At 35.9% G+C, this 13,071-nt stretch overlaps 1 protein-coding gene across 1 annotated transcript; it reads left to right on the plus strand.

The window, feature by feature from the left end:
* Nucleotides 1-9,012: 9,012 nt before the first annotated feature.
* LOC100667466 (olfactory receptor 8K3-like) lies at nucleotides 9,013-9,855 on the plus strand. Its single transcript, XM_010602337.3, has one exon. The coding sequence runs from the start codon at nucleotides 9,013-9,015 to the stop codon at nucleotides 9,853-9,855; it is 843 nt and encodes a 280-aa protein (XP_010600639.3).
* Nucleotides 9,856-13,071: the final 3,216 nt, after the last annotated feature.

The raw sequence follows: 13,071 nt of genomic DNA on the forward strand, positions 1-13,071 counted from the left end.
CAGTCACTCTACTAAGGCTGTAAGTAGATTAATAAATGAAACAGTACAAGGTGTTGCCTTCCTTGAGCAGGAGAGATGCATTATAAGCATAAAAATTAAGAAACTTGAAAGTATATTGGAATGTGATGGGGGGTGTTAGATTTAAAAAAAAGAAAATTGAATATCTTGAGTGGGATAGTGAAACTATAGCAGATACAGGAAGATTTCCAAGTACCTGGGGTTTTCCTCATCCAGTAGAAAAAAAAAGTAGAGAGTGTCTGTGTGTATGTGTGTGTGTGTGTGCGCTTGCACACACCTTCTGTTTTATTGCTCACATTCTGTCTTGGTTGGTTAATTCTGATTAAAAGAAGGTGCGGTGGGTTGATTTGAAGTACTCAGTCATTTGAATTTCCTGAAACATCCACTTTCTAAACCTTGCAATCCTTGTCTTTCATCATCAGGGCCTTTACTTTCATATTTGAACCCTTAGAATTGGTTTACTTTGTTATTATTTTTACTATTACTATATTGTAATATTGATATAAACAGTAACAAAATAAAGTTATATTTAACAGGTTCAGCTAGGTGTCTGGTTTTGTCTAAGTTACCCCATTTTGTCTGTATCCAGTGGGTATAACAGTTAAGATAAATTTATTGAGGTCAGCCATAGACATTTCCAGGTTTTTTCATTTTTTCTGTCCCAGATTGATATTGCTTCCTAATTCCATGTCTTTGTCTCATAGATTGTTATCCTTATCTCTCTAGAAAAGAACAATTACTCTTGTTTACAAGTCATTTTCTAATTGTTTATGTAGCCTTGCATAAGAGGTCTATTGCATGTATGATGAGTTATGTTTGTTGTCTTGTGTTTGTTTGGCTGAATTTTCTTAAGCTTGATGAATATGAGTACGCTCTTTATTTTGATCAGTATGGATTGTTTGAATTCATAATTTCGATAATTCTGCTTGAAAGAAGCATAAGGAGATAATCCATGGTTTGGACCATGCTGTGTTTCCAGTGAGTGAGTTGTGATATGTAGCATTTTCTATATTTTCCATGATTTCTGGACATAGTTGCTACATATTCCCTCCTAATTTTCCAAGAATATTTTCTTATTCTTTTAATATTCAAAAAATCTGTAATGAGAAAAAAAAATAAATTTTAGATATGTTAAGATTGTCTTTAGAAAAGAATCCAATCTGGGTTTTATTTTAGGACCCTACAAGATGGGTTATGATATATTTCCACATATGTAAAGACTAGAAAACATGTGAGAAAAATATCATTTATAAAGAGGATATCAAAATGGAAATTTAAAACACACCCCGTTCTGAATCACTCCAAGTGGCTGGATTGGGAAATTCTGTTACATGTTCAGGGAAAAAGAATTAGCTGACTCTACACAAACTCTTCTACAAAACTGAAGAGAGGGGTATTTTGCATTTCCTATATGAGGATAGCTTTACTCTGATATCAAATGTAAACAAAGGCATTAAAGAAAAGAAAACAACAGAGCAGGTATGTGAAAAATCTAAAGAAAAATTTAAGAAATTGAGTCTGGCAATACGTAAAAATAATAGTACACCAAATAGGCATGCCTCAGGTATGCATGGATAGTTTTACATTAAAAAATCAATTAATGACCCACACTATAATTTCAAAAAAAAATGACAATGTCATATAAATAGATGTAGAGAAAGAGTTTAAAAGTCCCAATAATTGTGATAAAACTTTGGCCAAATTAATATTAAAATGGAGCTTTCTCAAACTGAAAGAGAGCACCCAGGGACAACCTAAAACTACCATCACACATGGTGTAAAAGATTGAATACATTCTCAGTAAGACCAGGAACAAAACAAGTAAATCTACTCTCACCATATGTATTCCACATTTTAGTGGATGTTCAAGGCAACACAATAAGGCAATAAAAAATTAAATCAATCAATAAATAGAAAGCATCCAGATTGGAAAAGGAGGAAAACCCTATTTATTGATAGATGACAAGATTTTTTTATGTAATTTTTTTTTTTTTTTTTTTTTTTACAATACAGTCATAGAACTAAAAAAAAAAAACTCTTAGACTTTATTTGTGAATATACTCTTAGCTTATAATTTATTTCAAAAAAGTCTTTTCAATTTTAAGTTGCCCTTTCATTGATTCTATAGATACATTTGGAGATTTCATAGAGATAACACCAAAAACAAAATCCATAAAAAATTTAACCACATGAAATTTCAAAAACTTCTGCTCTTCAAAAGATGTTTTTATAAAAACAAGATATTTTCTGGAAGATAAAATTTTCATATAATATATCTCATAAATGGCCTGTGTCCATAATATATACCCCCCTCCCCCCAGCCCATTGGTGTCCATTAGATTCTGACTCATAATGACCCTATAGGAAATAGTAGGACTTCCCCACAGGGTTTCTAAGGAGCGGCTGGTGGATTCGAACTGCCAAACATTTGGTTAGCCACCCAACTCTTTAATCACTTTTCTACCGGGACTCCATAATATATACAGAGAGAGCCCTGAAAATGCAAAAATAATAACAATAATAAAATAAAAGAAAAAAAGTAAAGAAACAGTCCCCCAAAATGATCATAAAAACGAATATTCACTTATTAATAGGACATATTCTCCTGACAAATAGGCACATTTAAAATGTTCAGTTCATTATTCTTCAATGAACTTCAAGTTAAAACACTGATGACATAACTCTATACATCTGTTAGAATATCAGGTGTTTGGTAAGTACGTGGGGGAAGTGGATCATTCATAAACTGCTAGTGGAAAATTAAAATGATGAAAATACTTTAAAAAATTTAAGGGTCTTAAAAAGCTGAATATAGTTTTACCCTAAACTTTAACCAGTTTACTCATATCTACCCAAGTGAAATGTCAGCATCTATCCTTATAAATGCATGTATACAAATGTCCATAACAACTTTATTTGTAACACTCAAAAACTAGAATTAACCCAAATGTTCATTTACTTGAGAATGGATGAATAAATTGTAGCATGTCCAACAAGTTAATGCCACTCAATATTAAAAACTACTGAATTATTGGTACATGCAAATATACGGATACCAAGTGCAAAATGATATATTAGACTATGTCAATATTAAAACAACCCACACTTAGACTTTTATCCCACAGAAATGAAAACTTATGTTCATACAAAAACCCTTACACAAATGTTCAAAGAAACATTTATAATAGCTAAAAACTAGTAATAACCCAAAATGTCCTTCCACGGGGGAATGGGTGATCAAACCGTACTAAATGCCTACATAAAGTAATACTCAGCAGCAAAAAAGAACAAAGTATTGATGCATGCAAAAGCATGGATGGACCTCAATAGAATCATGTGAAATGAAAACAGTCACCAAAGTCGTTGTTGCTGCCTGCCACTGAGTGACCTCAACTCATGATGTCCTTATGAAAAACAGAACAAAACATTGCCTGGCCCTGTCCTATCCTTACAATTATCGGTTTGTTCGAGTACATTTTTGGAACCACTGTGTCAGTTAATTTCATGGAGAGATTCCCTCATTCTTACTGGCCCTCTACTTCACCAAATATGATGTCCTCATCCAGAAACTGATCTTTCCTGATAACATTCCTGAAGCAAGAAACTCAGACAACGTTCTGTTGAGGGCAACAAAATATGCACTATTCAAGAATTTTTGTTTTGTTAGGTGTCATCCTGTACATTGAAAATCATAGCGACCTATAGGACAGAGTAGAAATGTCCCATAGGTTACCTAGGCTGTAATCTTTATGGATGTGGATGGCCAGGTCTTTTCTCCCCAGAAAGGCTAGAGGGTTCAAACAGCCAACTTTTCAGTTGGCAGATATATTTATATACAAAACCAAACAAAATCCAATGCTGGTGAGTCGATTCTGACTCATAATGACCCTATAGGACAGAGTAGAACAGCCCCACAGAGTTTCCAAGGAGCAACTGTGGATCTGAACTGCCGATCTTTTGGTTAACAGCCAGACTCTTAACCACCATGCCGTATACATACTGTTATATAGGAGAAATAAGGAAAAAAAAAATCACAAATGTATGCATTAGAAATATTTACAAAGTGCAGCAGAAATATTTATAGCACAGTAAATATATATCCACAGTGAGACATTACACACAAGATTTCATTTTACCAGGGTGTGTTGATATGGTAGAGCATTATGTCAAGCACAGCAGAACATGTATCAAGGTGAGAAAAAAATTTTGGAATGAAGTTCGGACAGGATGAATAAAACATAAAATATTGAAATATAAGGATGGAAAATAAGACAAACAAGAAAAAAAGCATAATCACATGATGGCAACTGACTATGAAATGAGAAGCAAGGGAAATATTTCTGTTTATGAGGTCAAAAAGAAAAAAAAACTTGAAAATAGCAATAATAATAGCAACAATAAAAAAACAGTAAACTAGGAAGTAATACTTCACATATGCACAATGCATTACTTTTATTCCATTTAAGTCTTAAATACTGTGATAAGGAAGTGTTTAAGCATTTCTTCAGTTGTCATCCATTTGGAGAGACCACTATAGAAATGGGAATATTGACAGTTCTGTTTCATAGATACAATATTTTAATCCAGATCCCTGTGTGGTAAAAATGGAGTGATAACAAAGAGTAAAATGCAAGGCTACATGAAAAAGATGAATATAGACCTGCATACACACGATATGAATAAAAATTTGGTCACCGGTGAATACACAATGTCCTGGACAATTAACAAACCACCCCCAGGTATTTTGTTAAGCTTTCATACACTTCAGGAACAATCACCAAATTGCTTGGCATCTCCTAGGAGAGAATCTCCAAGGGTAAAAAAAAAATCCATAAATTCTTCTCACTCTGCCATGTTAGGAAACACTTGGGGGAGTCAAGATAGAGGCTTCATTGCAGGTAAAAAGATAAACTGTTTCCATATTTTACCAATATCTAGAATGTTTCAGTGACACTTGAAGGGTTCCACCTTTATTCAATGGCAAAGTCATTGCAAAATATTAAGATTTCTGAGTCAGTTCTGTGAGCATTCTACTTTTCAGTAGTTCCTGAGACTAGGACCTCTCTCCCTTTTTTTTCACATTTTTTTTTTTTCCAAATATTCACACTTTGTTTCAGGGGCTAAATGCTCCTAAGCATCTTTGAAACATCATCATTATGTCTAAATATTTTTACTTTTTATAAGTAATTATATGAATAAAAAACTAACCAAAAAAAAAAAAAAAAAAAGTCCTGGAGTCAATTTTGCCTCATAGCTAGCCCGTGTGTGTCAGAGAACCGTGGTCCATAGTTTTTGAACGGCTGTGAACTTTCAGAAGTAAATCTTTCTTTTTTCCAAGGCGCCTCTGACTGGATTCGATCCCCCAAACTTTCACTTTGTAGCTGAGTGCTTAACTGTCTTTGCCACCCAGGTGGCCTAATTATGTGAAAAATAGCGCTCAAATATGCAAGTAAAGGAAACATAAAAATGCGGGATTAAAAATACTGTAGCAGAATTATGAAGCTACAGTATTCAGTCTTCAATGTTGATGTCCTTTCAAATCCGTAGTTACAAGCTGGCTCTAGGCTCTTCATATGTCCCTCTTAAGTGTAATTTAGTATATAATGCATTTTTAAATAACTGTATAAATGTACATTTTTGCTAATCTCTTGATGAGGAAATAAATTTGCATCTTACAACTTATGGTTTAAGGGTCTGGGATACTTTTAAGAACCCAGTTTTATGGCAATGGTATAATACATAATATATTCTTCATTTTCCTGTGGAATCTGGCCAAATGAAGACATAATTTTCTCAAGGAATATAGCTTTATAAAATGAGAATGAGATACTCAACACAGATAGTAAACTATGGAAAATAACTGGGTGCTCTCCATGAAACTCAAGAGCTGTTGAGAGGAAGTCCTCTTGCCTTCCCTTACCTTATAGGAAAGGCAGTACTTACCAATATAAGAACTTTTTTCCTTCAGCCTTTCATCATTTCAACTAAACAAGATTTACTTTGCTTTTATTGCATTCATTGATGATAGTTGATCTCATAATTGTAATATCTACTGATACCCAATTCTGAACTTCTTTAAAATGTATATACATATAAATTATTGTGCTTTAGGTGTAAGTTTACATAGCAGATTAATTTTCCAATCAAAAATTCTTACACAAAATTTGTCAGCACTCTCATTTCCTCCCTGGCTTCTCTGTGTTCATTAGTCAAGTTTCCCTGTCCCCCTCCTCACCTTCTTGCCCTTTTGGTCTCCTATATTTGATTGTTCTAAGGGGTACATTCTTCACAGATTTTATTGTTTAATTTAATAGCCCCGTCTGTTATTGTGCTGAAAGGTGGCCATGGGGATTGTCTATTGTTTCACATTAGAAGATTGTCTAAGGACAATTGTCCCAGGAGTTTCTCCAGCCTCTTTCAAACCAGTAAATCTGGACTTTTTTTTTAATTTGAATTTTTTGTACTTTTTTTTCACACTTCTGCCCCAGAACTTCTGTTGTGATCCTGGTCAGAGTGGTCTGCAGTGGTAGCCAGGAACCATCTAGTTCTTCTGGTCTCAGGATAGAGGAAGCTGTGATTCATGTGGGCCATATGTCCTTTGGGTTAATTGCTTCATTAAGTCTTTGTTTTTCCTCATTCTCCTCTGTTTTAGGTGGAAAGAGGCCAATGGCTTCTTTTGTGACATAAGCAATGTGTGTCTTTAGGGTTACAACCTTATAAGCAACATTTCATGTAAGATAGTGTATTTTCCCGCTACCATTTTATTGTTAAATATGATATGATTGTATTTTTCTATTTGCTTATTCCTGACTCAGAGGCTGCTGGTACTGCTATTTTCATGTAAGTAGTATCATTTCAAACCATTCGTTCTTTTACCTTATACTGCCATCCTCATCCTTCTCTGGCATTTTTCTTTTTTTAATCTGTGGTATATTAAGTATATGTATATACATTTTAATTTAAATATATATATATATTTGTGTTTATATGAATTTTGTACTATCTAATAGTTTAAGCTAGAGGATTTCTTTATCTAAATGGAATTTTTTAATGACATTAAATTATATAACATTAGTGACATGGACCACACTTTCTCAATTTCCTCTCACTATCTTAGATACTTCCATGAGAAAATATATCTGTTTTGTTACAAACAGCTTAGTACATGTTTGTTATAATGAAGCTGCTCCTAGGGCAGGACATATTTTAAGTAAGTTTATATTCAAAGGCACTGCTGTTGAGGTGATCCTGATGCAACAGTGACCCCACAGATTTTCTAAGGCTGTAAATAACTATGGAAGCAGACTGCCGCATCTTTCTCCCAGGGAGCCACTGGTGGTTTTGAACTGCCGAACTTTAGGTAAGCAGTCCATCAGCTTATATTAAAATGTATTAATTAAAGTAGAAGGTATATCATCCAGAACATTGGCATACTGATGGTCCAATTTTAGTCATGGAGTTGAGGATGGGGGAGAGAAGGGCTGGGCTCAATTACATGGATTACACGCTACCCAACCTACTCATCATCATAAACGTGACATAGAAGCTAAGTCACGCTAGAACAATTTACATATGCATATGTAAAGAAAAGTCCTTTCAGATAACTTATTGTCATCATTTTAAAAACAACAAAACCACCATATACTTGATATTTGAGACTTATATCCCCATAATGTAAATGCATTAAAATATTTAATAGTCTTTTATTTTTCCAACAACACTGAAGGGAAGTGATGATTTTGCAGATGTGAATAAAGAAATTAAGGTACCTTATTTTATAACCCACAAGTGGAGATATAACAGGGACTATATCTGCATGGGTCTACCACCTAGATATTTCCCTGTAAAAGACAGATAATCCCCACCATGATGATTAGATTTTCCTTGTTAATATATCTGTTCAATACCTGTCAAGTGTTTTGTGTCAGTCTGTAACACCAGTGGCAAAAGGGCTTTTATACGCCTCTGTTTTGAAGTAAGACATATTAAATGTTTCCGCACATTTAGTGAATTTGCGCTTTAAAATTTTTATAATGAAAAAGGCATTTGTATTATAATTTTGTAAATGTCATTACATAAATGAATAAAAGAAAGTTTAGTAATCATCCATATATATATACCACTTAAAATTTTTAACTGTTTTTTTTGTTTCATTTATCCATATGTATTAAAATAAAAAATGAAACACGTTGCCATGAAGTTGATTCCAACTCATACAGACTCTAGAGGACAGAATAGAACTACCCCAGAGATTTTACAAGGAGAGCCTGGTAGATTCAAAAAGCCCATTTTTTGGTTATGAGCCAAGCTCTTAGCTGCTGCTCCACCAGGTATCCAATCTATGTACATGTATATGTATATGTGCATGTATGTGTACATCTATCTACATTGTCACATACTTACACCTATGTCTTTATCTGTGTCTATCTCTAGCTCTGTGTTTACTACAGGGTTTCTCCACTTCTGCCATAGTGACATCTTGGACTAGAAATTTTCTTATTGTGTGGAGTTACTCTGTATATAGTAGAATGTTTAGTAACATCCAGGGCTTCCTTTAGATACCTGTAGTACCCTTCTCCTAGTTGTGACATCCAAAATGTCCCAGGCATTGACAAATGTTCTTTGGGGAGCAAATTTTACCCAACTGATAACAAATTAAATTCCTCTTTCTTTCCTTCTTTCCCTATCTCTCTATCTCTATCTTCATGTGCTTATACTTTATTTGAGGGAGGTGGGTTTAATTTCAAATAACTATATTGGAAAGTTTGCATTTATCTTACTCATTTAGCATATTGCTTTTGAATAATAAAAACCTACCAGATGATACTGCATAAAAACTACTGGCTATGCTAACATCTCTATCCAGAACAGATTTCCTAATAGACCAAGCTGGGCAAACACAATCTAACACTGCTGAATGAATTCATTCTGACGGGAATCACAGACCGCCCAGAGCTGCAGGCGCCATTGTTCGGGCTGTTCCTCATCATCTACATGATCTCAGTGGTGGGCAACTTGGGCATCATCATCCTCACCAAGATGGACTCCAAGCTACAAACTCCCATGTACTTTTTTCTCAGACACCTGGCTATCACTGATCTTCGTTACTCAACAGCTGTGGGACCAAAAATGCTAGTCAATTTTGTTGTGGATGAAAATACAATCTCCTATTATTTTTGTGCTATACAGCTAGCTTTCTTTCTCTTGTTCATCATTAGTGATTTATTCATTCTGTCAGCAATGTCTTATGATTGCTATGTGGCCATCTGTCATCCTCTGCTCTACACAGTCATCATGTCACAAAGGATGTGTCGGGTGCTGGTGGCAATTCTCTATCTTTATAGTGCATTTATTTCTCTTCTTATCACCATAGAGATTTTTAATTTATCCTTCTATGGCTACAATGTCATCAGTCTTTTCTACTGTGACTGTCTCCCCTTAGTATCTCTGCTCTGCTCAAACACACGTGAAATTGAATTGATCATTCTCATCTCAGCAGCTATTGATTTGATTTCATCCCTTCTAATAGTTCTTGTTTCCTACCTCCTCATTCTTGTAGCCATTCTCAGGATGAACTCAGCTGAGGGCAGGCACAAGGGCTTCTCCACCTGTGGATCCCACCTGGCCGTGGTGGTCTTGTTCTATGGGACTTTAATCTTTACGTATGTGCAGCCCGAGTCCAGTCACTCCTTTGAAACTGATAAAGTGGCTTCCATATTTTACACCCTGGTTATTCCGGTGTTGAATCCCTTGATATATAGCTTGAGGAACAAAGATGTAAAATATGATGTACATAGGACATGGAAAAAAATAAGCAATATCTTTTCTACCATTTAACACATCATGTGGGTCCTATAAATTACATGATGGGCTTCAAACCTTGTCTGTGTGTCTCCATAGGGGATGGTGAGCAAAAATATGTTTCACATATATTCATAAATTTCCTTCTATGTGTCAGCCACTCTTCTAAATGCATTGATGAACAAAAGAGTAAAAACCTTTTCCTACCTTGAAGGGAAAAAATGGATCACTAACATAATAAATAAGTAAATTTTATAGTGCAGAAGAATGTGTTGAAGCCCTGGTGGTGCAGTCACTAAATTGCTCAGCTGCTAACTGAAAGACCGGGAGTTCAAACCCACTAGCCACTCCATGGGAGAAAGATATGTCAGTTGTTCTCCACAAAGATTTACAGCCTTGGAAACCCTATGCATCAGTTCTACTCTGTCCTATAGGGTTGCTGGTAGTTGGAATCTCCCCAAGAGCAGTTGATTTGGTTTTTTTTTTTTTTGAGACTGTGCTGTAAAACAAAACCCTTCACCATTGAATTGATTCTGAGTCATAGAAAACTTAATGGAAAGGGTAGAACTGCTCCATAGGGTTTCCGAGAAGTGGCTGGTGGATTCGACATGCTGACCTTTGATTTAGCAGCCAAGTTCTTAACCAGTGCACCACCAGAGCTCCAGGAGAATGTGCTGGGAACCATGAAGTCAGGGATGGAGAGTGGATATGCTGAGTGGAAGTGGGGAAAATACTAGGTACAAAAGTGGCGCTATAATGATTCTGGTGTTCTTTCAACTATTAGAATAAACTTTGCAGTGTCAGTTCTAGGGTTTGGTATGTGTGTTTGTGTAAGCACTTGCCTTCTGTTTTAGCCTTCATAGTTTCTGACGGGAGTATCGGATTTGGGCTAGGTTGCAAGGAATCTCAGTGTTGTGTGATGCTTTGAATTACTCTCTTTCCTAAATTTGCTCAAATGCCCCCATTCTAGACTTTGGAGTTCCATTCTTTTCTTATTAATGCCTTTACTTCCACATGTAAATCTGTTAACTCAACATAGTTTGCAATTTAGCAATCCACAGTTTCAGCTCTGCATGTGACTTTGCTATAATCAACCCATTTTGCCTAGATCTAAGAGTGCGGAAGGAATTCCACTTAAGAGCAACTCTGGATGACCTTAAGAAATTTGTCTTAATTGGTGTATAGATCAGAATGGATAAATTTCTTGAGGTCTTCCAGAGTTGCTCCCAGGTTTGGAATCCCTTCCTCACTAGTTGTTCTTATTTAATAATTACCCTTTTTTTGTAGGTTTTTTTCACAGGTTGTTATCTTTCCTTATTTATATGAAAAAGTTTTTAAAATGTTCGTTAAATTATTTTTTGTGTGTTTCCTTGGATAACAGGATATTCTATGATGAGCTAAGTTTGCTACGTCTGTTTCATTGGTTTGGCTTTCCCAAACTTTGGTCAATATTTATTATGTGCTATACTTTCAGTGACTTATGTTCACCCTACTTATGAGAGGCAAAATGAGATAATCCCACAATTTGCTCCATGCTGAATTTCTTATTAAGGTAAGAAATGTTATGTGGCAAGGATGCAGCTATCTTGCCTTATGGGCATAGTTGCTCCACATTACTCCTCAAAATTTTTCAAGTATCTTTTTTTTCAAAATTTATAGTGTTTCATTGAAGCTATTAGAGTCTAAATTATTTTCTTCATTCAGGATCTTGACATAAAATCCCCTATGTAGCCAATGGAATTAGAATGAAAATAGTTCATTGCAATATAAGAAAAAGATGAATGTTATATTTTCATGTGAGCATAAATGTTTTTGAAAGTTTGTAGCAGTTAGAAGGTGAAAATGGTCATGATAAGATAGAGCTCCCCAGGCTGGGAAAATTTCCACTTCCTTGGGCAGCTTGCTTGACATGCCCCTAGCTTTACATTAAAATCCTGGTTCCCCTCTCCTTTACAGCTTCCCAAAACTAGATGAAATTGGCAAAAAAAAAAAAAAAGTTTAGGTGCCATGTTGACATTCAGGACAACGCTTTAGTTCTCATATATAGTAACACCATGCCTAGGGTGGAGTTAAATTACCACATTCTGAACATGTGATGCATGGAGTTATATGTAAACCTTATTGCAGCTGTGTAGTGTGATTAATAACGTCGCTGATGTAACTTGTATGAGCTCCCTACTTATAAACCCCTTATAACTAATCTTTCCCCTTCCCCTGTTGGAGCAGTCTTGGCAACAGCAGCCCCAACTGTATCCCTTCCTTGCACAGTGAAATAAAGATTCCTTTCTACTCTTCTACTTTGGTCTGTTTTTTGTTGGCTGAGATGAGTTGCACCGAGCAGAACCTGAAGTTTCCATCCTACAAAATTTCTGGTGTGCCAGCCAGGAGTCATCTGATCAGATCCAGAGGCAGATTGGGCAACAGGCTAGCCACCAGGAGATTTCTCCCAGAGACTTTCTAGTAGCCCTGGAAGATGATTCGCCTGGGACCCAACAATGACTTCATGGGAGACACAAAACGCACCTGGATTATTTGGTAAGTACCTGCATAAGACCATAGAAGAGTCCCAAGCAGCAGGAGGAATTAGTCATTGAGGGCATTAAATGCCCTATGTATTTGGAGTTACTTGGTAGATAACAGGATAATTCCTAGGTAAGGTCTTTAGAGTCCCAAGAAGTGGAAAGAATTGATTCTTGAATGTATAAAATGCTCTACGAGGCTGTTATTAGGTTGGTGCAACTCATTAGTTTGTGTGAGTGTGTAACGTGTGTATGAGGCATTTAGACAGTTTTTTTTTTTTTTCAGAAACAGACCCTGAGAGTCTTGAAAATGCTCACATTGTGAATATGATTTTTATCAGGCTGAGTGTTCAGGATATACGAAGAAAACTCCAAAAACTTGAGGAAGATGTGGAGTTGGGGATCTCATGTATTTTTGAGCTTGCCTGCCAGGCATATTCTTATCAGGTTCAGAAAGCGGAGAAGTAAAAAAATCACTGATCAGAAGAGACAGTCTGCATTCCTGGACACCACCTTGTAAGGAAATGACCTGATTCCTGGCAGCTCAAGAAGAGGAGGGCCCCTGAAGAGAGAGGGAGGTGGCGGACCCTGACCCCCATAAGCTGAGACCACTGTGCCTAGTGTAAGGAAAGATGGCATTGGAAGAGAGAAGCCCTAAATTCTTACCCAGAGATAAGAAAGAGAATGGGGTTGCCCAGTGGCCTATGATGTCAATGGGTAAAGACTCTAATTG

This window comes from Loxodonta africana, chromosome 7 (genome assembly GCF_030014295.1).
Source record: "Loxodonta africana isolate mLoxAfr1 chromosome 7, mLoxAfr1.hap2, whole genome shotgun sequence".
Classification (NCBI taxonomy): Eukaryota; Metazoa; Chordata; class Mammalia; order Proboscidea; family Elephantidae; genus Loxodonta; species Loxodonta africana.

Bases quoted from the DNA above. Each gene is read 5' to 3' on its own strand.
- LOC100667466 (XM_010602337.3), top strand. From the start codon at position 9,013: ATGATCTCAGTGGTGGGCAACTTGGGCATCATCATCCTCACCAAGATG.